Raw genomic sequence first — 23,867 nt, forward strand, 5'->3', positions numbered from 1 at the left:
TCCATTTGAAGGATTTCTTAGAAGAAAGCCAAGTGTGGTGGCTCACACCTGTGATCCTATGACCTGGGAGGCTGAGGTAAGAGGATCAGGAGTTTGAGGACAGCCTAGGCTACACAGTAAGATCTTGTCTCAGAAACAAATAAATAGGGGCTGGAGAGATGGCTTTAGCGGTTAAGCGCTTGCCTGTGAAGCCTAAGGACCCCGGTTCGAGGCTCGATTCCCCAGGACCCACGTTAGCCAGATGCACAAGGGGGTGCACGCGTCTGGAGTTCGTTTGCAGTGGCTGGAAGCCCTGGCGCGCCCATCCTCTATCTGTCTCTCTCTCTCTGTCACTCTCAAATAAATAAAAATGAACAAAAAAATGTTAAAAAACAACCAACCAAATAAATAGGCCAAAAAAAAAAAAAAAAAAGAAAGAAAGAAAAAGAAAAGGAAAAAGTAAGCAAACATTCAGCCACTGCTGGGGTCATACCGTCCCAGGCGTTGTGAAAATTGGTATTGCTCTGTGTTTGAGGAATTGTGCCAGCCTGGCAGGCCTTCCCATGTGCTGCTGGTTCACATTTTCAAAGACAAAGCTTGAGCTGTTTCAGTGAGGCTCTTGGTTTTCTGCCAGAGCAGTCCTGCGTGTGCATTTGTGGATTCACACCTGACATCAACTCAAGCGGCCCTATGGGCCCAATTTCATCAGATGGGTGTATTGACAATGATGTGGCAATCTTATATCCCACAGCAGGGGCAAGAGAGGACACTGACAATTATCCCAGATTCCTAGTACTGGTTCCTGCATCTTGCTAATCAGGATTGGTATGGCTGTGGAATCCTGTTTTTGTCAGGTCTCATTCAGATGGACAGACAAAGTGGAAGAGAGTTAAACCATCACTTCCTCCTGGCTTGCTAGCCCAGGGTGTTGGCTGCTGGGTAGAGTGCTGATGGTGCATGTGGTCAGGAGCATTCCTGCAGGTTTTCTTGCATGTTGCAGGACTCTCCCGTGATCAAGCTATCGTGGGTAAGTGCTGGTCTCGGGGTAAGCATCTGTTAGGAGAGACGGGTTCTTCCTCCCTGGCTGTGAACAACTCTAGGCTTAAAGCCTTGAATATCCAGATTGGTACTTGAAGCTGATTGGCAGATGTTCTCAATAGTCTCACGACAGCCTAGATGGCTGGTGTCCCATTTTCGGGTGAAGAAACTGAGGCTGGGCTGAAATGGCATATTCAAGGCCATGGTTGGTAGATGGCATAAGAATGTAAAAGCTGGTTTCCAGATACTAGGTTTTCTGTGTTTCTCCACTGTGGCATGGAGGCCTTGGGGGATGGCAGTTAGTACAATGGGGCGTGAGAAGCAGAAACAGCCTGGTGAACAAATGTACACAGTTTGGGGCCGGGAGTGGTGGTGTGCGCCTAGAATCCTAGCACACAGGAGGCAGAGGTAGGAGGATCGCCGTGAGTTTGAGGCCACCCTGAGACTACAGAGTGAATCCCAGATCAGCCTGAGCTAGAGAGAGACCCTACCTCAAAAAAAAGAAAAAAAGTTGATTTTGATCATTCCTTTAACCTCCATTTCAAATTATAACTTGGTATACTATGGAACATTAATAGTATTGCATTTAAAAAGTTAAATGTGGGGTGGACAGATGGCTTAGTGGTTAAGTGGTTGCCTGTGAAGCCTGAGGACCCCAGTTTGAGGCTCAATTCCCCAGGACCCATGTAAGCCAGATGCATAAGGTGGCACATGCATCTGAAGTTCATTTGCAGCCCTGGCGCGCCCATTCTCTATCTCTCTCTGCCTCTTTCTCTCCCTGTCACTCTCAAATAAACAAAAATAAAACAAAACAAAAAAAAAAGTTAAATGTCAGCCAGGCGTACACCTTTAATCCCAGCACTCAGGAGGCAGAAGTAGGAGGGTGGCTGTGAGTTCGAGGACACCCTGAGACTACGTAGTGAATTCCAGGTCAGCCTGGGCTAGAGGGAGACCCTGCTTTGAAAAACCAAAAAATAAAAAAATATGTTTAGTTTGGGAAAAATTGAAGCAAATCAATTAAGCAAGGCCCCTCCCTTACACATACACTTGGTGCATATGTGAGTATAAATAAATGTGTGCCACAGTTTGGACGTGGAGATCGGAGGACAGCCAGGAGCATCAGTTCTTACCTTCCCCAAGACGCAAGGTTTCTTGTTCTTGTTCCTACAAGCTTTCAGGATTCTCCTGTCTCCACCTCCCATCTCACCAGAGGAGGATGGTGTTTAGCGCTGGCTACTATGTCTGCTTTACATGGGTTCTGTGGATCCAAGCACAAGTTACCATGTTTGCACAGCAAGCTCTTCACTGACAGCCATCTGCTGAAGCAAGGTTCTCTACTCACTCGTGAGCGGGGAGGGGCCAGCGATACTCTACAAGACACATACTTGCCTTGTCACACACATACCTGGTCACACTAATCTCTGTGAGATGGACTAAAATCACTGTTCTCAGAAAGTGCTGTTGACAATTAGAAATAAGAGCCAGATGCACAGAATCTGAGGGCTGGCGAGATGGCTCAGTTAGTACAGCGCTTGCTGTGTAAGAATAAGGACCCGAGTTCAAATCCCCAAGCACCCACATAAAAGCTGGAAGCCAGGCACAGCTGCACAACCCTGTAACTGCAATGCTGGAGAGGTGAAGGCAGGATTCCTGGGGCTTGCTACCAATGTCAACATCTGGCCTCCACATGTACGTTGCACACACATGAATACACATGTATGTGTGAACATAAAGAAGAAATGTGGAATCCTGACAAAATAGTCCCTCTCAGAATGGACAAAGCTTTTCTGAAGTCTGGGAATTCATTAGGACTTTTTCTTCAAGTAAGATCAGAGGACCACCTGCATTGGAGACCCAACGTGCCACTCAGCTCAGCCTATATGAGGTCCTAGGTTTAATGTCTAGCTTGCCACCCTACCAAAATTGATTATTAGCTCCAATCCCAGAGCAGGATGAGAGATGTCAGACCTGGCCACTATGGACTTGGCTGTAAATATTTCAGGTTATATCTGTCCCTGCCCACCCGCCCAGTGCCGGGGCTCAAACTATTACCTCATATATGCCAGGCAAATGCTCTGTCCACTGAGCTATACTCTCATCCAGTATATATTTCTAAAAAATAACTTACTTAAATTAATCCCAGCACTCGGGAGGCAGAGGTAGGAGGATTGCCATGAGTTCAAGGCCACCCTGAGATGACAGAGCTAATTCCAGGTCAGCCTGGACCAGAGTGAGACCCTACCTTGAAAAAACAAAAAAGAAAAAAGATAACTTACTTAAAGTAAAACAAACAAACAAACAAACAAACAAAAAAAACAAGGCTGGAGAGATGGCTTAGTAGTTAAGGCATGTGCCTGCCAAGCCAAAGGACCTAGATTTGATTCCCCAGGACTCACGTTAGCCAGCTGCATAAGGTGGTGCATGCTCCTGGAGTTTGTTGTCAGTGGTTGGAGGCCCGGGTACGCCCATGTTCTCCCTCCCTTTCTCTCTCTCTCTCTCCATAGATAGAAACCCAATGTCAAAACCTCTGGCCTGTACACATATGTGTGTGTGTATGTGCACTTATACAGGTGCCCACATGCATGTGAACACGTGCACACACTCATAAATGTGTATAAAAATGCTTTGGGTTAGGGAGGTGGCTTAGTAGTTAAAGCACTTGCCTGCAAAGCCTAAGGACCCAGGTTCTATTCCTCAGGACCCACGTAAGCCAGATGCACAAGGGGACGCATGCATCTAGAGTTCATTTGCAGTGACTGGAGGCCCTGGCATGCTCATTCTCTCTGTCTCTGCATCTTTCTCTCTGCCTCTCTCAAATAATAAGTTTTTAGAATATTTCATTTTTATTTATTTGACAGAGAAAGAGAGAGAGAGAAAAAATGGGCATGCCAGGGCCTCCAGCCACTGCAAACCAACTCCAGATGCGTGCGGCCCCTTGTGCATCTGGCTAATGTGGGTCCTGGGGAATCGAACCTGGGTCCTTTAGCTCTACAGGCAAACACCTTAACTGCTAAGCCATCCCTCCAGCCCTCAAATAATAATTTTAATTTTTTTGTTCCTTTTTATTTATTTATTTGAGTGTGGCAGATAGAGAAAGAGACACAGAGAGAGAGACAGAGAGAGAATGGGTGTGCCAGGGCTTCCAGCCACTGCTAACAAACTCCAGACATGTGCACCCCCTTGTGCATCTGGCTAACATGGGTCCTGGGGAATCGAGCCCCGAACCGGGGTCCTTAGACTTCACAGGCAAGTGCTTAACCACTAAGCCATCTCTCCAGCCCTCAAATAATAATTTAAAAAAATGGTCTGTGTTGTCAGGTTGGCATTCTCTTGTTAAAACAGGGACTCCACTAAATGGCCATCCCACCTCAGTGGGCAGTGGGTCTGGGAAGTATTTCTCTTTAAGGAACTTAAAATGACTTACAAGGAAACCCCAGGTACAAGCTTGTGTAAATGAAAAGCTGCATGAAGGAAACCCACAGACAGAGGATGTAAAATGGAACCAACCATACATGAAAAATGCAGGCTGTGATATTCATGCTTCATGTAGGCTAACATGTCACTTTGGAAGCAAGCATCTTTAACCACGAAGCCAGCTCCCCACTTTAACAACTTTTCGGTAATCAAGACAGAGCAACTTGGTCAGAAACACCACTTACCATGTCCACAAGATGGAAGTAAATCCAGGTACGGGGTGAATAATGACTCCTGGTTCTAAGAGAATGGAAGAATTTCTTACGAAGATTTTCTCACTAAAAGGTTACTATGGAGCACTCTGAAAATCATGTCCTGGTAAAAAACAGTAACAGGTGTCCTGAGCTCCAAAAGTGGGGTTTGAAGCCATGAAATGACTACATTGAGAAGAGGTCTGTGAACATAAGTTCCTTACACACACACAATAAGTTCCTTACACTAAGTGTGTTCAGGTAGGCTTGGTTTCACAGGGACTGTACACCTGCATAGGTGTCCCAATTTACCTAGCACTGTTCTAGTTTGTTCCTTATCACCAGGTCCCATCTCTAACACTCCCTTTCATTCTCAGAAGCGTCCCAGTTTTGAGACTAGCCAGAAAGCCCCTGCAGATCTGAGGGCTTTCCAATCCATCCAGCTCCACAGAAGGGCAGGCTCCTCAAGCCAGCACTGTACAGGGTCTTATGGTTGGCGGCTGAATGTCTTCCCAGGGGATCTCTGAAATGCTGCACTCAGACCCCTGAGATTAGGTGAACACGTTTGCTTATGCTAATAATACACATGTGAACGCACACAATCACCAGTGTGCAAGCCAAGAGACCAGGCACGTTGACATATATTTCGGCAGTTGCAGAGGGACCACGCCTTGGACTCAGTAGAAAATTCTGTGTAGCACAGTTCCGCACAGCAATTCTACAGGGGTTATCTTTTTAATCTGTGGGACAGCTGTCCAGTTTGGCTTCCTATGAAGCCAACAGTTGTAGCATGTGGATACATGACTGGAGATAATGGACACAGGTTAGTTTTGCTTCACTCATTCACCCTCTGATAATCTCATCGCAGATTTCTCTTGAGGAACCAACTCTTGGTCCATGTGGTTCTACTGAGGCTGACCACACTTGTCCCTAGGGTGTGGTCTAAATCTAGGTCAATGACTGTCATATTATATTCACTGTCCCCAGGGATAGATAAAGGAGCCAGCTAGACATACTTTTGCCAGAGATTTTTTTTTTTTTTTGAAAGGTACTTGATGCTTAAAAGGATGTGGCAGCTGGAAGCTGACATGGTCTTTTTACCACATTACATGCGAGTAAAGGCAGCAGAATGTGACCAGAGTCTTGGCAGCACTGTTATATGTGTCCTGAAGCAGCTGGGTCTCTAACTCAGACTCTTCTTGGACTTTTAAAAATATATACGATGGGCTGGAGGGATGGCTTAGCAGTTAAAACATTTGCCTGCAAAGCCAAAGGACCCAGGTTCGATTCCCCAGGACCCATGTAAGCCAGATGCACAAGGAGGCGCATGCATCTGGAGTTCATCTGCAGTGGCTGGAGGCCCTGGTGCGCTCATTCTCTTTCTGTCTCTCTCTCTCTTTCTTTCTCTGTCAAATAAATAAATAAATACAAATAAAATAATAAAAAAATTTTAAAAATATGAATCATTCACATTTTCTTTTCTTTCTGTTTCTGAGACAGGGTTTCACTCTTTAGCCCAGGATGGTCTTGAACTCCTGGTGATTCTCTTGCCTCAACCTTTTAAGTGCTGAGTTTATGGGTGTGATACAGCCATCATACCTGTGATATGAACTGCTTTTGTTTAAGTGAGATTGAGGTGAGTTTTCCATCACTTGCACCCATAAAAGCCTTCACTGCTACAAAGATGAAACCTGCAGGGTATGGTGGTGCATGTCTTTAATCACAGCATTCAGAAGGCAGAGGTAGGAGGACTGCCATGAGTTCGAGGCCACCCTACCTGGAGACTACATAGTGAAAATTCCATGTCAGCCTGTGCAAGTATGAGACCTTATCTCCAAAAAAACAAAACAAAACCAAAAAAAAACCCAAACAAACCAGGGCGGAGATGGCTCAGCAGTTAAGGTGCTTATTTTTGAAGCCACAGGTTCAATTCCCCAGTACCCACATAAGTCAGACATATGTGCATAACATGGCACATGTGTCTGGAGTTCGTTTACGGTGATTGGAGGTCCTGGTGTGCCCATTTTCTATCTGCTTCTTTCTCTCTCTCAAATAATAAATAGATAAATAAATTTTTATTTTATTTTATTTATTTGAGAGTGACAGAGAAAGAGGCAGAGAGAGGGGGAGGGAAGGAGGGAGGGAGGGAGATCATGAGCATGCCAGGGTCTCCAGCCACTGCAAACGAATTCCAGATGCATGTGCCACCTTGTGTATCTATCTGGCTTATGTGGGTCCTGGAGAATGGAGCCTCGAACTGGGGTTCTTAGGCTTTACAGGCAAGTGTTTAACCGCTAAGCCATCTCTCCAGCCCCGATATCTCCAAAGCTCAGGTAAATAGCTGGGGGTGGACATACACATCTGTAACACCAGTCCTTTGGGGGGGGGGCAGAGACCTGAAATCGCTGGGGTTCAGGAACAGCAAGCACCAGAAACAGAGATTCCATCTTGAAGAAAAAACAGGCAGGTGAGTGATGGAGGGGGACACATGATGTTCTCTCCTGGCTGCTGCAGGGGAGTGCACAGGGTGCTGCGTCCACACATACATGTGCATACGCTACACACTCACCACACCACGCCTACCACGAACATGTAAAATAAATTTTTAAAATGTAAGCTGGAGGAACCCATAGCTCGAACTGGGAAGCAAGTCAGAGTCATATCCAAATAATGAGTTTGCTCCCCAATATCAAGCTCCCACCAATCTTGGTCTACAAGAAGGCCTACACCTATTAACTTCTCTCTAAACTAACAATGGTTGTCCCATTTAACCAGTGCTGACTTCACTCTCCATTGGAGAATCTGCTTCTCTTTTTCAGATGGACGCAGAACCTGAGGAGAGAATCAGCCCGTCACACTTCATCAGCTGAAATCACAGAGTAATTGGGGAAATGATCAAGAGTGCTGCTTTCTTGGTGAGCCTGATATCAGCACAAGGATGAAGGAGATAGACACAGAGACCACTCAACTCCCACCTAATCAGAAACCCAGAGACACAGAGGCTCCCAAGAGCCCATTACTGAAATAGACCTAAAACCAACACAACTTGGCTCAGGGAAATTCGCCCAAGAGGGAGTGGAAAGATTGTTAGAGTCACAAGTTAGGACATTACACACAGAGACATTGCCTCTCCCCCATAACTGATGGCTACCCCCAGAATGCACGACCCACAATCCCCATGGGGATAACCAGCATCCTCAAAGAGGAGGGTCCCTTCGAAGAGGGGGACAGGGATGAGGGTAAGGATGGTACCAATATGTGCTGTTTACACACTGAATATGTCCATAACTAGTAATAATAAGAAAAAAAAAGTAAGCCGGGCCTAGTGGTGAACATCTTTAATTCCAGAACTTGGGAGGCAGAGGTAGGAGGATAGTTGAGAGTTCGAGGCCAGCCTGGGACTACAGAGTGAGTTCTAAGTCACTCTAGGCTAGAGTGAGACCCTACCTCAGAAAAACTAAAAAACAAACAAAAAAAGTTTAAATTTTAGAGTAGCTATTTTAAGCCATCTCTAAAAATAGTTAGTTAGGAAGACTAACATTTTAGAGACTAACCCTAACTTCTAGTAATAGTCACAACACCAACACAGGTTATTACTGAGAAATTTTTACAGAAGTTTGTAAGCAAAACAACTCATTTGGGGCACTTGGACTGAGAACATTCTGAGGCAGATAAACTAATTCACATCTAGGAAGACTTAGCACTAGTGGGTTAAAAAAATTGTTCTTAATAAGTGATGGAATACATTGGTGAGGCCTTTGGTGTTTCTCTTCTCTGGATTTTGTTTTTCGAGGTAAGGTCTGACTTTATCACAGGCTTACCTGGAATCCACTATGTAGTCTCAGGCTGGCCTTGACCTCCTGCCTCCAGCGTATTGGGATTAAAGACATGGGCCACCACACCTGGCTCATAGTTCTATTTTTTATTTTATTTTATTTGAGGGAGAGAGAGGGTGAGAGAGAATGGGCGCACCAGGGCATCCAGCCACTGCAAAAGAACTCCAGATGCATGTGCCACCTTTGGGCATCTGGCTTATGTGGGTCCTGGAGAATCAAACTGGGACCCTTTGGCTTTGCAGGCAAACACCTTAACCACTAAGCCATCTCTCCAGCCCTCTTCTTAGTTTTTTAAAGATTTTTTTTTTTTAAATAAGGAGTGGTAAAGCTGGAATAAAGGCTTGTAACATCATCACTGTCTCTCGGCTCATCCCGGAGCCACAGCTCAAGCACACATCGTGGGTTTCAGAAGCTCTCCTGCTAACCCCATCTTCCAAAGCCCAAGCCAGCTCTTCAGCTCGCTGCAGCGTCACGCCACCTTCCTAGAAGGTCGGGACGCCCACCGGCCGCCACGCAGAGAAGCAGAGAAACGCGCCCAAAGCCCCAATATGGCGGGCGGGGTCACGTGGCCTCGGGGCGGGGCCGGAGGCCAATCCGAGCGAGCCGCGAGACACGTGATCTCAGTGGGCGGGGCCGCAAGGGGGCGGGGCCGTCACGCCGGATCGGCCGAGGCTGCTCGAGGGCCACGCCCACTGGGCCCTGCGGGGCTCGCGCGCATCCGGGGGGCGGAGCCTTCTTCGCGACCTTTCACCCCAGCATGGCTGCGCCCGTGGGACCCGTGAAGTTCTGGAAACCCGGTAAGGCCCGGGACGGAGCACCAGGGCAGGTGCAGCGGCCAGCGCCCTGGGGCCCGCGGAGCCGTTCGCGGGGTGACCTTTGGGGACCCGCCGCCTCCACTCTGCCTCCCGCGGTGGTTCCCCGGGATTCGAGTCCGCCTCCATCGCGGGCAGGAGCTCTTTGAGTGACCTTGCTCGAGGCTCTCAGGCTTCCTTTTCCTCCTTAGGGAGCCTTGTCCTGCCTACCTCGCGACGTGGGGAGTCGTAAAGCGCCCACACCTGCCTTGCCACCTGCCCTGGGGCTGCATCCGGGCCTTGGGGGCAGCTCAAGGGCTCAAGCTGTGAAGTTAGACTGCCCAGGTTCAAATCTTCATCTCTGTCTTGCAGCAGTACATGACCTTGGGGAGTTCACATAGTTCCTGTGGTCATTGGTCCCCTCATCTGTGAAGTGGGCAAAATAACCCTTTTCCTGTGGACTTGGAGTCACCAGTACCACACAGGCTGACTGTAGCGCTTATCAAATGGGAAAGTCGATTATATACATAGTCTTTTAGGGTGGTACTTGTCCACTGTAACTGTCTACCAGGAAGTCAGCTTCGACTTCTCTGTTGCCTGTCACCCACTGAAATCATTCTCATCAAATGCTTTCTTCTTTTGGTCACTTTCTCACCAATCAAGTTCCCACTGATGTATATGCACTGATGTATATGCACTAGACCATGCTGTGTGCATTGCACCTCCTCTTTGTTTATTCATTTCTTGTAACAAAAACAAACCCAAGTTTATCAATAGGTCCCGCCATCACCCCTGCTTGGGCCCCTGCAAGTCTGGCTGTACAAAGTGTACTGTAAAAAAAAAAATGATACAGCAAAGTAATATAAAGAATATTTTAGAGTGGTTCCCTGAAATTTTGACCATGGAGATAAGTGATATATGTATACACACACACACACACATATATATATATGTGTGTGTGTGTGTGTGTGTGTGTGTGTATATATATATATACTCAAATCCAGCAAGGATATGCTACGTAATGTCTATGGCTTGTCTCTTAGAGACAGTTTTATGATTCAGCATTTCAAGACATCAGCCAATGTTCATCCTGAGATTTTATTTGCAACAAAAGCTAAGATCCCATTAAACACTGAATCATTTTTTATTTATTCAAGCATTTAGTAACAGACCAAAGTATAAGTGTGACAAAGGCCCGAATGAACTGTTAAAAACCATACCAGGGAGGCTGGAGAGATGGCTTAGCAGTTACGCACTTGCCTGTGAAGCCTGAGGACCCCAGTTCGAGGCTCAGCTCCCCAGGATCCACAATAGCCAGATGCAGAAGGGGGCGCACGCATCTGGAGTTCGTTTGCAGTGGCTGGAAGCCCTGGTGCATACATTCTCTCTCCCCCTCTGTCACTTTCAAATAAATAAATAAAAATAAAATATTAAAAAAATCATACCAGGGTACTATTTTGGTTAAAGAACATGGAATTATCCAAGAGTCCATTCCATTACTTAGTTCATTGGAAGTACACTTACTGTATCTTTAATCTTGTGATCAGGAGACAAACAACAGATGACCAGGGCTCTGCTCTCAAGGTGTGCTCTCTTGGTTGAATACGAAATCAGATGTTCATTAGAAGAGGTTGGAGTCAAGGGCAGAAAAGGGGTAAAGAAGATGGGTCCAAGAGCCAGGCTTCAGTGCCTTCCCTGACTGCCACTTACTGACTAGGTGACTTTTGGAGTCATCTAAGGACAGAATGTCTGTTACCCTATTTGTAATTTGTCATAAGTGTATTGTTACGAGGATTAAGTGAGAATAATACATGAAAAGCTCTTGGCATTTGGTACATAGCTTTTGTAATTATATAGAAGTATAAAAGAGGAGGGAAAGTCGAATGTGTGAAGAATTCACTGCTTAATAGAGACACTAGTGTTTCTGGAGTGAACTCTAAGGGATGGATAAGGTTTTCTTTCAGGGTGAAGTAGGGAATGGGATTCCAGGCAAGGGCGCAGCACAAACAAAGGCAGATGGGATTCGTATATTAAGAACGTCCAGAAAGTCATAATAATTGAGTAGTGTGGTGGTGGTATGTGGTTGCATATATTTTGGAGTGTGGCGGGAAAGGGAGCTGGAAAGGTCTCAGTGGCAAGTTACAGAATTTGGACCTCAGTGTTTTTTTTGTTTTTTGAGGTAGGGTGTCACTCTAGCCCAGTCTGACCTGGAATTCACTATGGAGTCTCAGGGTGGCCTCGAACTTATGGTGATCCTCCTACCTCTGCCTTCCTGAGTGCTGGGATTAAAGGCGTGCGCCACCATGCCCAGCCAACCTCAGTGTTTTTAAGCAGAGTAATTCCACAGGTTTACTTTAAAAAGAAGACCCTAGCAGTGGTGTGGTACAGAGTACGGTTCATTAGAGGATGCTGCTAAAACCCACGATGCACGTTGAAAACCTCCTTTCTAGCCAGGGAGCTGAGAGCTGGGGCCTTTTGCATATTTTGTTTATTTATTTATTTTTATTTTATTTTATTTTTTTGGTTTTTCGAGGTAGGGTCTCACTCTAGTCCAGTCTGACCTGGGATTCACTATGGAGGCTCAGGGTGGCCTCAAACTCACAGCGATCCTCCTACCTCTGCCTCCTGAGTGCTGGGATTAAAGGTGTGCGCCACCATGCCCAGCTCCCTTTTGCATATTTTGGAGACAGATGTGGGAGAAGGGTAGTCAGTGATAACTCAGAGCTCTGGGCTGGATGACTGCCTTGGTAAGAGGTTCTCGAATTTTGTTATACAGTTGAATCATCTGGGAAATTAACCAAAAACCCTGGTGTCATTTTGTACCCATTGGCAGTAAGTCAAGAGCCAGTCAGCAGTATATTTTAAACTTTTGGGCATGGAGGCGGGGGTGGAGGAGAAGTTCTAGTATGAGTCAAAGTTTGGGAACCACTGGACTAGGTAAACTGCTGTCATTAGCTGATACTTGAATAGCCTCAGTAAGTACTTATTTGGTCCATGGCTAATCAGTTTCACTTAGGGCATTGTGGTAGTTTGATTCAGGTGTCCTCCATAAACTTAGGTGTTCTGAATGCTAGGTTCCCAGCTGATGGAGATTTGGGAATTAATTTGTTAATTAATTTGGGAATTAATTAATTACTTGCAGGTAGTGTACTGTTGGGGGGCGGGCTTACGGGTGTTATAGCCAGTTTCCCCATGCCAGTGTTTGGCACACTCTCCTGTTGCTATTGTCCATCTGATGTTGGCCAGGGGGTGATGTCCACCCTCTGCTCATGCCTTAGTTTCCCACTGCCATCATGGAGCTTCCCCTCGAGTCTGTAAACCAAAATAAACCTCCCTCTCCCAAGCTGTTCTTGGTCAGGTGATTTCTGCCAACATACGAAGCTGACCACAATAGGCATCTTAACAAAGAGTCATTCTAGCTCTGTGATGAGTTAAAAACTCTTACAAATGAGTAAAGTCAAGTTCAGATGAGAAATGGGTTGTGGGAAATGTAGGTCAAGGCAGTGGCTGAAGCTGTCTTGGAACCACAGGCACAGATCCCTGCAGTGTGAATGAGGGAAGCTGCTTCATGGGCTAACTGTGGTGGGGGCGTGCCCTGTGTAGATGTCCTGTGGAGAGATACTGGAGCTTGCGTGTGCTGTCCCTGATCCACCTGGTTTTGTGGATGGGCTAAGAGTTGCCAGGTTTTTCTTTTTTCTTTTCTCTTCCCCTCTTTTAAAAAAAGTATTTTATTTATTTATTTGAGAGTGTGAGAGAGAAGGAGGCATATAAGCAGATGGGTGTGCCAGTGTCTCTAGCCACTGCAAATGAACTCCAGATGCATGGGCCACTTTAAAGGTACATCTGGCTTTATGTGGGTACTGGGGAATTGAGCTCCCGTCCTTAGGCTTTGCAGGCAGGTGCCTAAAACACCGAGTCATCTCTCTAGCTCTCTTCTCCTCTCCCCTCTTATACTCTTTTCTCTCTCTTTCCTCTTCCCTTCTTTTCTTACTTAAAAAAAAAAGTTTTTTTTTTCAGGCTGTCTAATCCCCAGGCTGGCTTTGAATTTGCGATCCTCCTGCTTCAGCCTCCTGAATGGCTGGGATTACTGGTCTGCACCCAGGCCTGATTTTCAAGTGGGAAATTTTGGAGATATAAGTATATGTATGTGTGTGTGTGTGTGTGTGTGTGTGTGTGTGTGTGTGTATACACACATATATATATACACATATATATGCACATATATATATATACACATATATATGTGTATATATATATGTATGTATTATATATGTGTGTGTGTGTGTGTGTGTATGTGTATATGTGTGTATATATATGTATAATTTATTTGAATAAGACACAGAAAGAGTGGTTATGGGTGTACCAGGGCTTTCTGTTACTGGAAATGAAGTCCAGACTCATGCGCCACTTTGTACTTCTAGCTTTATGTGGGGGTACTGGGAGTTGAACCAGGGTCCTTGGGATTTGTAAGCAAACACATTTAGCCGCTGAGCCATCTCAGTGGGTTGGAGTGGTATTTTAAATGAACTGTTTGCTGGGCATGGTGATGCATGTGTGTAATCCCAGAACTTGTGAGACCAAGGCAGGGGCATTGATATTTTGAGGCTGCTCCATAGTGAGTTCCTGCCTAGCCGGAACTAAATATTAAGACTCTGTTCAGGGGCTGGAGAGATGGCTTAGTGGTTAAGTGCTTGCCTATGAAGCCTAAGGACCACAGTTTGAGGCTCAATTCCCCAGGACCCACGTTAGCCAGATGCACAAGGGGGTGCACGCATCTGGAGTTCATTTGCAGTGGCTGGAAGCCCTGGCGTGCCCATTCTCTCTCTCTTGCTCTCTCTCCCCCTCTGCCCCTTCTCTCTAAATAAATAAAATAAACAAAAAAAATTTTAAAAAGTCTCTGTTCAGAAACAAAACAACAAAAAGCAAACAAACAAAAATAGTTATGTCAAACATTTTGTTGATAGCCTGCCTGGGACCTTTAGGCATTAGCTTGTGGTTTCTATCTTAGTAGTGTGTATACTGACCTGGTGACCTGCCTGAGATTCTTATAGAGGAAGTGTTCATATTTGCTGGTACGCATGGGTCAGAAGGCCTGTCCATTGTTTAGCTCCCTCAGCTATTCAGTGGTTACTGACCTAGTGCTATGAGGAAACTTTAGACCAGCTTTGAAGCTTTTTTTGACTAACTCATTCAAAGAAGTATGTTGTGTTGTGATGTAGCACACGTAGGAACTGGGGAAAAATAAAAACTGCAAGACGATACTGCTTTCTGGGATATGCTATCTTATTTTCCATTATATTTCTCTCTCTCCCTGCCCCTCTCTTTTGATGGCACTGAGGGTTGAGCCCAGGGCATTTACACATGGGCATCTATTGAGCCGTGCCCTCAGCACCTAGGTCCTTCTTAAAAGTGCTGTTGTGGGCAGGTTAAGGTGCTTGCCTGTGAAGCTTAAGGACCCAGGTTCGATTTCCCAGTACCCATGTAAGCCAGTTGCACGTGGTGGCACATGCATCTGGAGTCCGTTTGCAGTGGCTGGAGGCCCTGACATGCACGTTCTTTCTCTGTCTCTCTCTCTCTCTCTCTCAAATAAATAAAAAGTGCTGGTGTGACACACAACATTGATTTCATATCCATTAGCAGTTTACTACTCAAAATTTGAAAAGCTAGTTTGTAGGGAATGTTGGATTGGCGCTATTATCAGCTGTTTTATAGATGGAGAAATGAAGGTGTTAATAGTTTGCAGTAATTACAAAGATGGTACTTCCTTAAGCATATTGGATGCTCCCAGTGAAAAACAATCATAAAAACGGTGGGCTGTGGGTGTGTACAGAGAGGAAGCTGCTCTGGTATTCTGGTTGGCTAAATGAAGTCTTTTGTAAAGAGCAGAAAAGCTCTGTATTGATTCACAACAGCTATTCTTGTAAAAGAGCTCATGACAAGGTATCTTGAGGTAGACTAGGGTGTAGGTTAGACACCAGGGAGGGACAGGGCTCTGAGGAGAAGCCCTGATGTGGGAGGAAGTATGAGACCTTACAGTGTTACCGAATTCCAGAAATAATGGCATGGCTTGAAATGTTTTGTTTATTTTTATTATTTATTTGAGAGCGACAGAGAGAGAAAGAGATAGAGAGAGAGAATGGGTGTGCCAGTGGCCTCCAGCCACTGCAAACAAACTCCAGATGCATGAGCCCTTGTGCATCTGGCTAACGTGGGTCCCGGAGAATTGAGCCTCAAACCCCATGGTCTTTAGGCTTCACAGGCAAGCGCTTAACCACTAAGCCATCTCTCCAGCCCAACAGGATGGCATTTCTTTTTGTCCTGACTGTGCGGCTCTTTAGGGAAGATTTTTTTTGTGTGTGTTCTGACAAGCTCTAGCCCAGGCTTGTTTTAAAACTTTTTGAAATTTGAAGTATATTGTTATTATTTACTGTTTACTAGCATAAGAGGAGGCATTGTTTCTTTTGTGTATCTGTGTCTTTGAAAATATATAACCTTCACAAATTTTTCCATTTACCACATCACAATCTGAAAAAACATTTCTGCTGCAGGTACTGAAGGGCCAGGTGTTGGCATCTCTGAAGAGAGACAAAGTGTCACTGAGAGTTCTGGGACGACCGTCATTTACAATCCCTACGTTGCCCTGTCCATAGAGCAGCAGAGGCAGAAGCTGCCTGTGTTCAAGGTAAGGCGAGTCTACAGGCTGCGTCCTGCGGGCCCTCACAGGACAGGGGCTTGTCACTGGTTCTAGAGTACACAGTAAGCCTCCATTCTTAGGGAGCCCTTTTCAAGGTGTGTGTGTTGCAGTCAGGTTCGCACTGCTGGCAGAAAACATCTGACTAAGAGCAGCTTGTGGGAAAAGGGTTTATTTTGTCCTACAGACTCGAGGGGAAGCTCCATGATGGCAGGGGAAAATGGTGGCATGAGCAGAGGGTGGACATTACTCCCTGGCCAACAAAAGGTGGACAATAGCAACAGGAGAGTGTGCCAAACACTGGCAAGGAGATACTCTGGCTATAATACCCATAAGACCGCCCCCAACAATACCCTGCCTCTAGGAGGCATTAGTTCCCAAATCTCCATCAGTTGGGAACCTGATATACAGAACACCTAAGTTTATGGGGGACACCTGAGTGTGCGGGTGTTAATTGTATAAAGCTGGAAAGCCCTTAACAATTTTCTGTTAGGTCTTACATATTAGAAAATTGGAAGAACTGGAATGGCATTGTTTTCTTCCTTTACTGTTTGCAGTTACGGGCAATTTCACATGTACAGATAATAGAGTAACGCAGTGAACTTCTGCATACCCAGCGTCAACATGTTACCGACACAGGGATGGTTTTTGCTTTTTTTTTTTTTAAAGACACTTAACTAAGTCTACTTGGGAATTTGAGGTTCTTTCATTTTAAGAGGTCAGTTAGTGCTCTCCACGCTGGCAGACAGTGGTGGGACTTGGTGTGCTTACCTCCCACTGGACTTAAGTGCAGATGCAATGTGTGCACGCTCAGCTACAAAAGACCAGTGTGTGAAGCAGAATGCCTTTAGAATCTGTTCGTTTGCAGTGGTGTGATTTTCTCTAGTGCCAGTGAACACAGTTGGTGGACATGCTTGGTACAAGGTCCCTTGTACCAAGATAAGTGAGATGTGCTTGGAGAACAGTGATTTCATGCAGCCTCTGCTGATGTGAGGTAATGAATGCTGCCTGCCTTACATGGTGCCTATGGAATGCCCTGTGTTGGTATGGCCAACAGCACCCTTGCCTGGCTTTCTACTGGGCAGACAGCTGGTTGAGAGATGCTAGGCTAAGTGTTCTTCTTCTGGAGTGTTGAGATTGAACCTAGGGTCTCCCATGCCAAGCAAGTGTTCAACCACGGAGATGTATCCTCAGTCCTTGTGTTTATTTTTTACTTTGAGACTGGGTCTTGCTAAGTTGCCCAGACTAACGTTGAATTTACTCGGTAGCCCAAGTAGGCCTTGAGCTTGTGATCCTCCTGCCTCAGCCTCCTGAGTAGCTGGGATTATAGGCCTGTGCCACGAGGTGCCACCAAGACACTTACGTTGCTACACTAAGGTAGTCCCTTGGTTTCAGCTGTGCTAGTAATTTCTCTTCTGTTAGCACGTTTTTTCTCTTGGGGGATATGAAGCCCCAGCCTTCTTAATTTAGCTGATCTGCCTTGGCTTAAGTTTTAGATGACCCTAAACATCCTGGTCACTTGGGACCTGACAGTGTCTGGGTTTATTCTTCAGGTGACCAGTGTTGCTACTCATTACATGTGAATGTTAATGAGTGTGACCCTCAGGAGACAAGATGATGGTTAGTCCGAGGGGCACTGTTTTGGAGCCATGAGGAGGTCTGTGTACTCTGGATTAGGCTTCAGGGTTCCTACCCTAAGCTGCATGTGCTGTGGGACCTTGGTTCATCACACTACGCCTCCATTTCCTTATCTGTGTTACAGCACCTGCCCTGTAGGATTGCTATGAGGCCCTGATGAGGTAATCCATCGGGTGTTTAGTAAGATATCTGACACGTAGTAAATGCACAAGGGCATCATTGTTTACTGAGTATTTAAATTTTGACCTTTTCTTGACTGTTTATCATTTTCTGCCATATAAGTTAAATGTAACAACAGCTGAAATTAAGTTGAGATATATTGATAGAATCAAAATGAAAAGAACAAGCCGGGCGTGGTGGCGCACGCCTTCAATCCCAGCACTCGGGAGGCAGAGGTAGGAGGATCACCATGAGTTCGAGGCCACCCTGAGATAACAGAGTTAATTCCAGGTCAGCCTGGACCAGAGTGAGACCCTACCTCGAAAAACCAAAAAAAAAAACAAACCAAAAAACAAAAATGAAAAGAACAAGAGTATAAGTTATTGATGTAAAGCAGAGTTTAAACATTACTGAGACCATATATGTCATTAAAGATAAGTAAAAGAGGAAGTGAATAAAAATTTACCCCTTACCCTCTCTCCAATCTAAACTAAAAGTGAAAGTAGCCTTAAAACCAGAGGCTGGTGGGAGAGTACTTGCCTAGCACTGGGGGGTCCTGGCTTTGATCCCCGCACTGCAGCGACAGCAACGGTAAACAGAACTCGGGGCTGAAGTTACAGCCAGTCTCCCACGGTCACCCCTTTCCCCCGGATCATCTACATGGCAGCATCCCTTGAGCTTCCTGTTGGCAGTGTTTCTGTCATTTTTCTTGAATGCCACGCATCGGTCCTTCTCACGTGCGGTGCTTCTGACACCCATTCGCCCTGTAGTGCACGCACTTGCACTGTGGCCTTCAGTCTTTTCCTGTCCACAGCGGTCCTGTGTGCCCCTAGAGGTGCTGAGGTCACAGGAGCGTGCCACCATGTCTGGATTCATGGGTTCTGCATAGCCCCTTCCAATAGAGTGTGCATAGCTTGTTTCCGTCTTGTGTTCTTTTCTTACTTGTGTTTTCTAGAATGCCTCATCTGTTTCTCTGTCTCTCTTCAATTGTCTTTCACCCATCCATTCATTTGTTCATCTGGTGGGTTTGCCATCTGCAAAATAACTGCCAGGAACTTCCTCCTGCGACCAGCGTAAAAAGAAACACGAGTGCCAGTAGTGAGAGGGTGCTCCGGGGCTGGTCGTTAGATGACCGCTGTAAATGCAGGTTTTGGGTTAGAAAGATGGCGTAGTGGTTAAGGCGTTTGCCTGCAAAGCTAAAGGACCTAGGTTTGATTCTTTAGAACCTACATTAGCCAGATGCACAAGGGGGTGCACGTGTCTGGAGTTCGTTTGCAGTGGCTGGAAGCCCTGGTGTGCCCATTCTTTCTCTCTTTTTCTCTCTTGATCTGCCTCTTTCCCTCTCTCAAATAAATAAATAAAATAAAATAAAATTCAGGTTCTTGGATCCCACCTAGGCCACCTGATTGGAAATGCTAAAGGCAGAGCTGGAATCTTTATTTTAAGCAGATGACTCCAGCAGATTTGTACCCTAAAGCCCGAGGACTGCATATCTAGATGCAGATGTACCAGACTCAGAAGCAGTACGGGGTAGAACCTGGCTGCATCCCAGGTCTTCCCATCTTCCCTAAACCCTTGGTGGTACGGCAGCAGGTGAGCTGAGAGCTGAGAGGGAATGTCTCCCTGCATTCCATACCAGGGATTTATGGAATAGCTCCACCACCTGCCACACTGTCAGATGTGTCTGTGATCAGCCACGAGTACAGAAATGCCTCTGAAGCTAAGTCAGTAAGATGTGGGGATTTTCCCCAGCTAAGCCAGAGTTTCTGCTCACTGAATGGTCAAGGAGGCTCAGCTGAGACACTTTACCTGTGGGTGCTCTGAGCATGGATTTAGAGTAGAGGTGAAAGCATGCCCTTTTCCTCGGGGCTTTTTATGTGTTAATTAAAATAAAAACTTTTGGGCTGGAGAGATGGCTTAGTGGCTAATGCACTTGCTTGCAAAGCCAAGGGACCTTGGTTTGATTCCCCAGGACCCAGGTAAGCCAGATGCACAAGGTGGCACATGCATCTGGAGTTTGTTTGCAATGGCTGGAGGCCCTAGCATGCCCATTCTGTCTCTCTGCCTCTTTCTCTCTCTCAAATAAATAAATAAAAATAAAATATAAAATAATTACCTTTTAAAAAAACCTGTTAAGTTAGGCAGTGCATGCGTACATGTATAGAATCCACATTTCTTCACATCTGTTTCCCACCCTTTTCCCCTCTTTGGATGCAGTACCATTTACAGCTTCTTGTTTGATTTTTATCTCAAGATAGTCTACATATAAACAAATATGTATGTGCTCTTTCTTTAAAAATAAAAATACTAGCAATGGGTGTGGTGGTGCATGCCTTTAATCCCAGCACTTGGGAGGCAGAGGTAGGAGGATTGTTGTGAGTTCAAAGCTACCCTGAGACTCCATAGTGAATTCCAGGTCAGTCTGGACTAAAGCAAGACACTACATCAAAAAATAAATAAAATGAAATACAAATACTAGCACGTCTTTCATACTGCTCTGTACCTTGCTATCCTTCGTTAACATACTTGTAGATCATTCTACAATAGTGCAAATGGACATTTGTTCTCTAAACAACTGTGAGGTATTCCATTAGTGGAGGGTTTCATAACTGGCTTGACCATACACCTGCTCATGAACACTAGGGCTGTTTAAATGTTTGGCTATAATAAGCAGTTCTGTAATGACTTTTCTAGGCTCCTTGTTTTATCTTACTTTATTTGACTTTATTTTTTAATTTATTTTGGCTTTTTCACACATAACTCATGCTAGCCTGGAACTCCCTATATAGCTGAGAATAACCTTGAGCAGGTGATTCTGTCCTGCCTCCACTTCCCAATGCAGGGGTTACAGGTTAACACCACCATGCTCAGTTTTTCGTATATGTGGTTTTGTGTACATATATTAGTATAGCTGTATAATGTCCCATGAGTGAAAGTCTTGAAACAAAGGGTTGGGACATTATGTATTTTTATTTATTTTTGGTTTTTTGAGGTAGGGTTTTACTCTAGCTCAGGCTGACCTGGAATTCACTATGTCGTCCCAGGGTAGCCTCGAACTCATGGCAATCCCCCACCTCTGCCTCCTGAGTGCTGGGATTAAAGATGTGCACCGCCACACCCGGCTTGGACATTCTGTATTTTGATAAATATTTCACTTGTAGATGGATTGGCTCAATTTGATAGTTTTTTAAAAAATTTTATTTTCTTTTGGAAATGGCTCATGTCATGATGTTTAACTTATTAAATGTTTTAGGACAAAATATGACTATTTATAATGTCTAATTGTTATTTTCCAGCTAAGGAATCATATTTTATACTTGATAGAAAACTATCAGACAGTGGTGATTGTTGGAGAAACAGGATGTGGGAAAAGCACGCAGATTCCTCAGGTGAGTGCTCTGCATACTTGACATGTGTCCCTACAAGTGGATTTAGTTGGAAAGACTTTGTAACCTGGGAATACTTTAATATCATTTGCATTACTAAAGTTTTCTGTTATTCATCTCAGATTTTTTTTTTTTTAGTAAACCTTTAGGATTTATGGTTTTTTTGATTAGCACTAAAGCTAATAGTTTTGTTACAGTTCCAAAACCATAATGGGTTAGCCATTCTTTGGAAGGCACAATGGGGACTCATTGACAAATGTGTGGTACACAGCTTTGTCCCCAAGTAACACGGTTGGATACTGCTATAGTGCGAAGTACAAATCGGCTACTAGAGGACTGTGCAGTGCTGTGGGAGAGACTTGTCTTACAAGGGAAAAAAAATCTGGATTGGAAAGAAAGATGAAGAAAGGAAATAGCATTTGGGACAGACCTTAACTGATTGATGGGGATCGGGTAGGGAGATACTGTAGCCCAGTGAATGTTGTTGTCATGGACACTAGGCCGGAGAAGTGCTGGCCAGGCCAGTGTGTGTCTCGAGAGCCCTAGCACGGCCAGGGAGGAGTAAACATTAAGTGACCAGGGACTGAGAGTCTTTGCAGGCTTCTTTTTTTTAAAGTAAATTTGTGTTAAAATGTATAATACATGTTGGCAAGTGTGTATATCGCAACTTTATGTTTTTATAAAGTAATGCACTTATGGTTCCAGCACCCAGGTGCAGAATGTCAGAATCCCTCGTTTGTCCTCTCGCAGTCTTTATCTCCTCTCACAAGCAAGCACACGAGGGTAGCTCTTACTCTGGCTCGACGCCATTGACTAGTAATTATACTGTCATGTAGCGTCTTAGATGGTATATGCTACATTTCTGTTGTAGAGTTTCACACTGCTGGGATGAACACCTAAACCAGTTTATAGGAGGTAGGAGTTTATTTCAGCTCACAGACCCACGGGGCAGCTCCATCTATGGTAGGAGAGGCTGACTCCCGTTCATAAATCCAAGCAGAGAGAAACTACAGCAAGCAAACGCCAGCTCCAGCACACACAGCAAAAAGCAGCAAACAGGAATGGGCAGCAGGCAGCAGGGATTGTGCTGGAGCTCAGACTGCTCTGCATACCTTTATGCTGTAAATCAGATCCACCCCAAAACACACCTTGGGGCTTCACCCCAGGATCTGCCCCCAGTGACACCTCCTCCAGCCAGGCAGCTGGAGATCCAAGTTACAAGCTTTAATAAAAACCACCTGAAGCCGGGTGTGGTGGCTTATGCCTTTAATCCCCGCACTTGGGAGGTAGAGGTAGGAGGATCACCGTGAGGCCACCCTGACACTACATAATGAATTCCAGGTCAGCCTGGACCAGAGTGAGTGAGACCCTACCTTGAAAAACCACCTGAGTCTATGGGGGACCTACATTCAAACTACCACAATAAGCAAGTGCTTTATAAGCATTCATGTGTTTAGTCCTCCCTGACCCTGTGGGGTGGGAACCGTTGCTGTCCTATTAAGGTGAAGACACTATAGAGCATAGAGAGCATAGGCCACCTGAGAGCCAGTGATCTTATTGTTTTGGAATTGGTCTGTATGGCTATTTAGTCAGCTTAGGATAAACTGTTATGTAATGAAGAGCCTTAAAAATAAAGGGTTATGTCTCTCTGATCTTGGCTTCATGCTTCTGATGTCATTGCTGGAATCTAGACTTGAGGCCACAGCTCTTACTGGGACTTGATCTTGTGACACAGGGTTCTGTCATTAGCTGACTCTCAAAACCTCTGACTAGAAGTGGCCCTTTGGCTCACAGTTCATTGGTCAAAACAAGTTACATAGACAGTAACAAGGTGATAAGCTATAGAATCCTCCCATATGACTGGGGGGGGGGGATGCAGATAGTTGGAAGAATACAGTAGTATATCTTGAAGGTCTGGCCATCCCCCCTGCCGAGCAATACTTAGCTGTCAGGGAACTGGGAGGGCTGCCAAGAGGGGCAGCCCTGAGCCCAGGGAGAGAATGCTAGAAGGGGACGGAGGGATAGGGGCTAAGGATCCAGATCCAGGCTGGGCAATGTGACAGAAAAATTGTAGTCATTAAAAAAACTTGACTGATTTTAGACCAAGAGTAAAGTTAAAGCACTAATATAATCCCTTATTCTTATTCTTTTCACTTCTCGTGTTATAATCAAAACCAAAGCAGAAACTAGACTTGTAACTAGGCTGAAGGTTTTACTTAAGTGAGTCACTTTTCCACTGATTTTCTTTCTTAGTTCCAGGGTCCTGCAGTGTGCTCACTTGTCAGCCCTCCAGTCTCCTGTGTGGGTGCTGTGCTTGTGTCATCGTTCAGGACCCTGACACTTTTAAGAATATTCGTCTTTGTCTATTTATCAGAGAGAGAGAGACAGAGACAGAGACAGAGGCAGATAGAAAGAGAATGGGTATGCCAGGGCCTCAAGCCACTGCAAACAAATTCCAGACACATGGGCCACCTTGTGCATCTGCCTTAAGTAGGTCCTGGGGAATCGAACCTGGTCCTTTAGGCCTCACAGGGAAATGCCTTAACACTAAGCCATCTCTCCAGTGCCCCCCGCCCAACCTTTTTAAAGCACATCTCTCAGTTTGGGCTTCTGTGTGTTTTCTCATGATTAGAAGGTGCTTTTGCACGAATACTGCTGAAATGACACTTCGTCTGTCTGCTTCA

General features: G+C 45.4%; 1 protein-coding gene across 2 annotated transcripts in view; it reads left to right on the forward strand.

Annotated features, from left to right (window-relative positions):
* The first annotated feature begins 9,224 nt into the window (after positions 1-9,224).
* The window catches only part of Dhx35 (DEAH-box helicase 35), a 69,536-nt gene continuing 54,893 nt past the window's right edge, over positions 9,225-23,867 (forward strand). For both annotated transcript variants that reach the window (XM_045157745.1, XM_045157746.1), the window contains exons 1-3: positions 9,225-9,315; positions 15,858-15,991; positions 21,094-21,186. In XM_045157745.1, coding sequence (XP_045013680.1) covers positions 9,276-9,315; positions 15,858-15,991; positions 21,094-21,186 — 267 coding nt within the window. In that variant the 5' untranslated portion in view covers positions 9,225-9,275. The remainder of the gene's footprint in view (positions 9,316-15,857; positions 15,992-21,093; positions 21,187-23,867) is intronic.

The sequence above is a fragment of the Jaculus jaculus genome, chromosome 8 (assembly GCF_020740685.1).
Source record: "Jaculus jaculus isolate mJacJac1 chromosome 8, mJacJac1.mat.Y.cur, whole genome shotgun sequence".
Lineage (NCBI taxonomy): Eukaryota > Metazoa > Chordata > Mammalia > Rodentia > Dipodidae > Jaculus > Jaculus jaculus.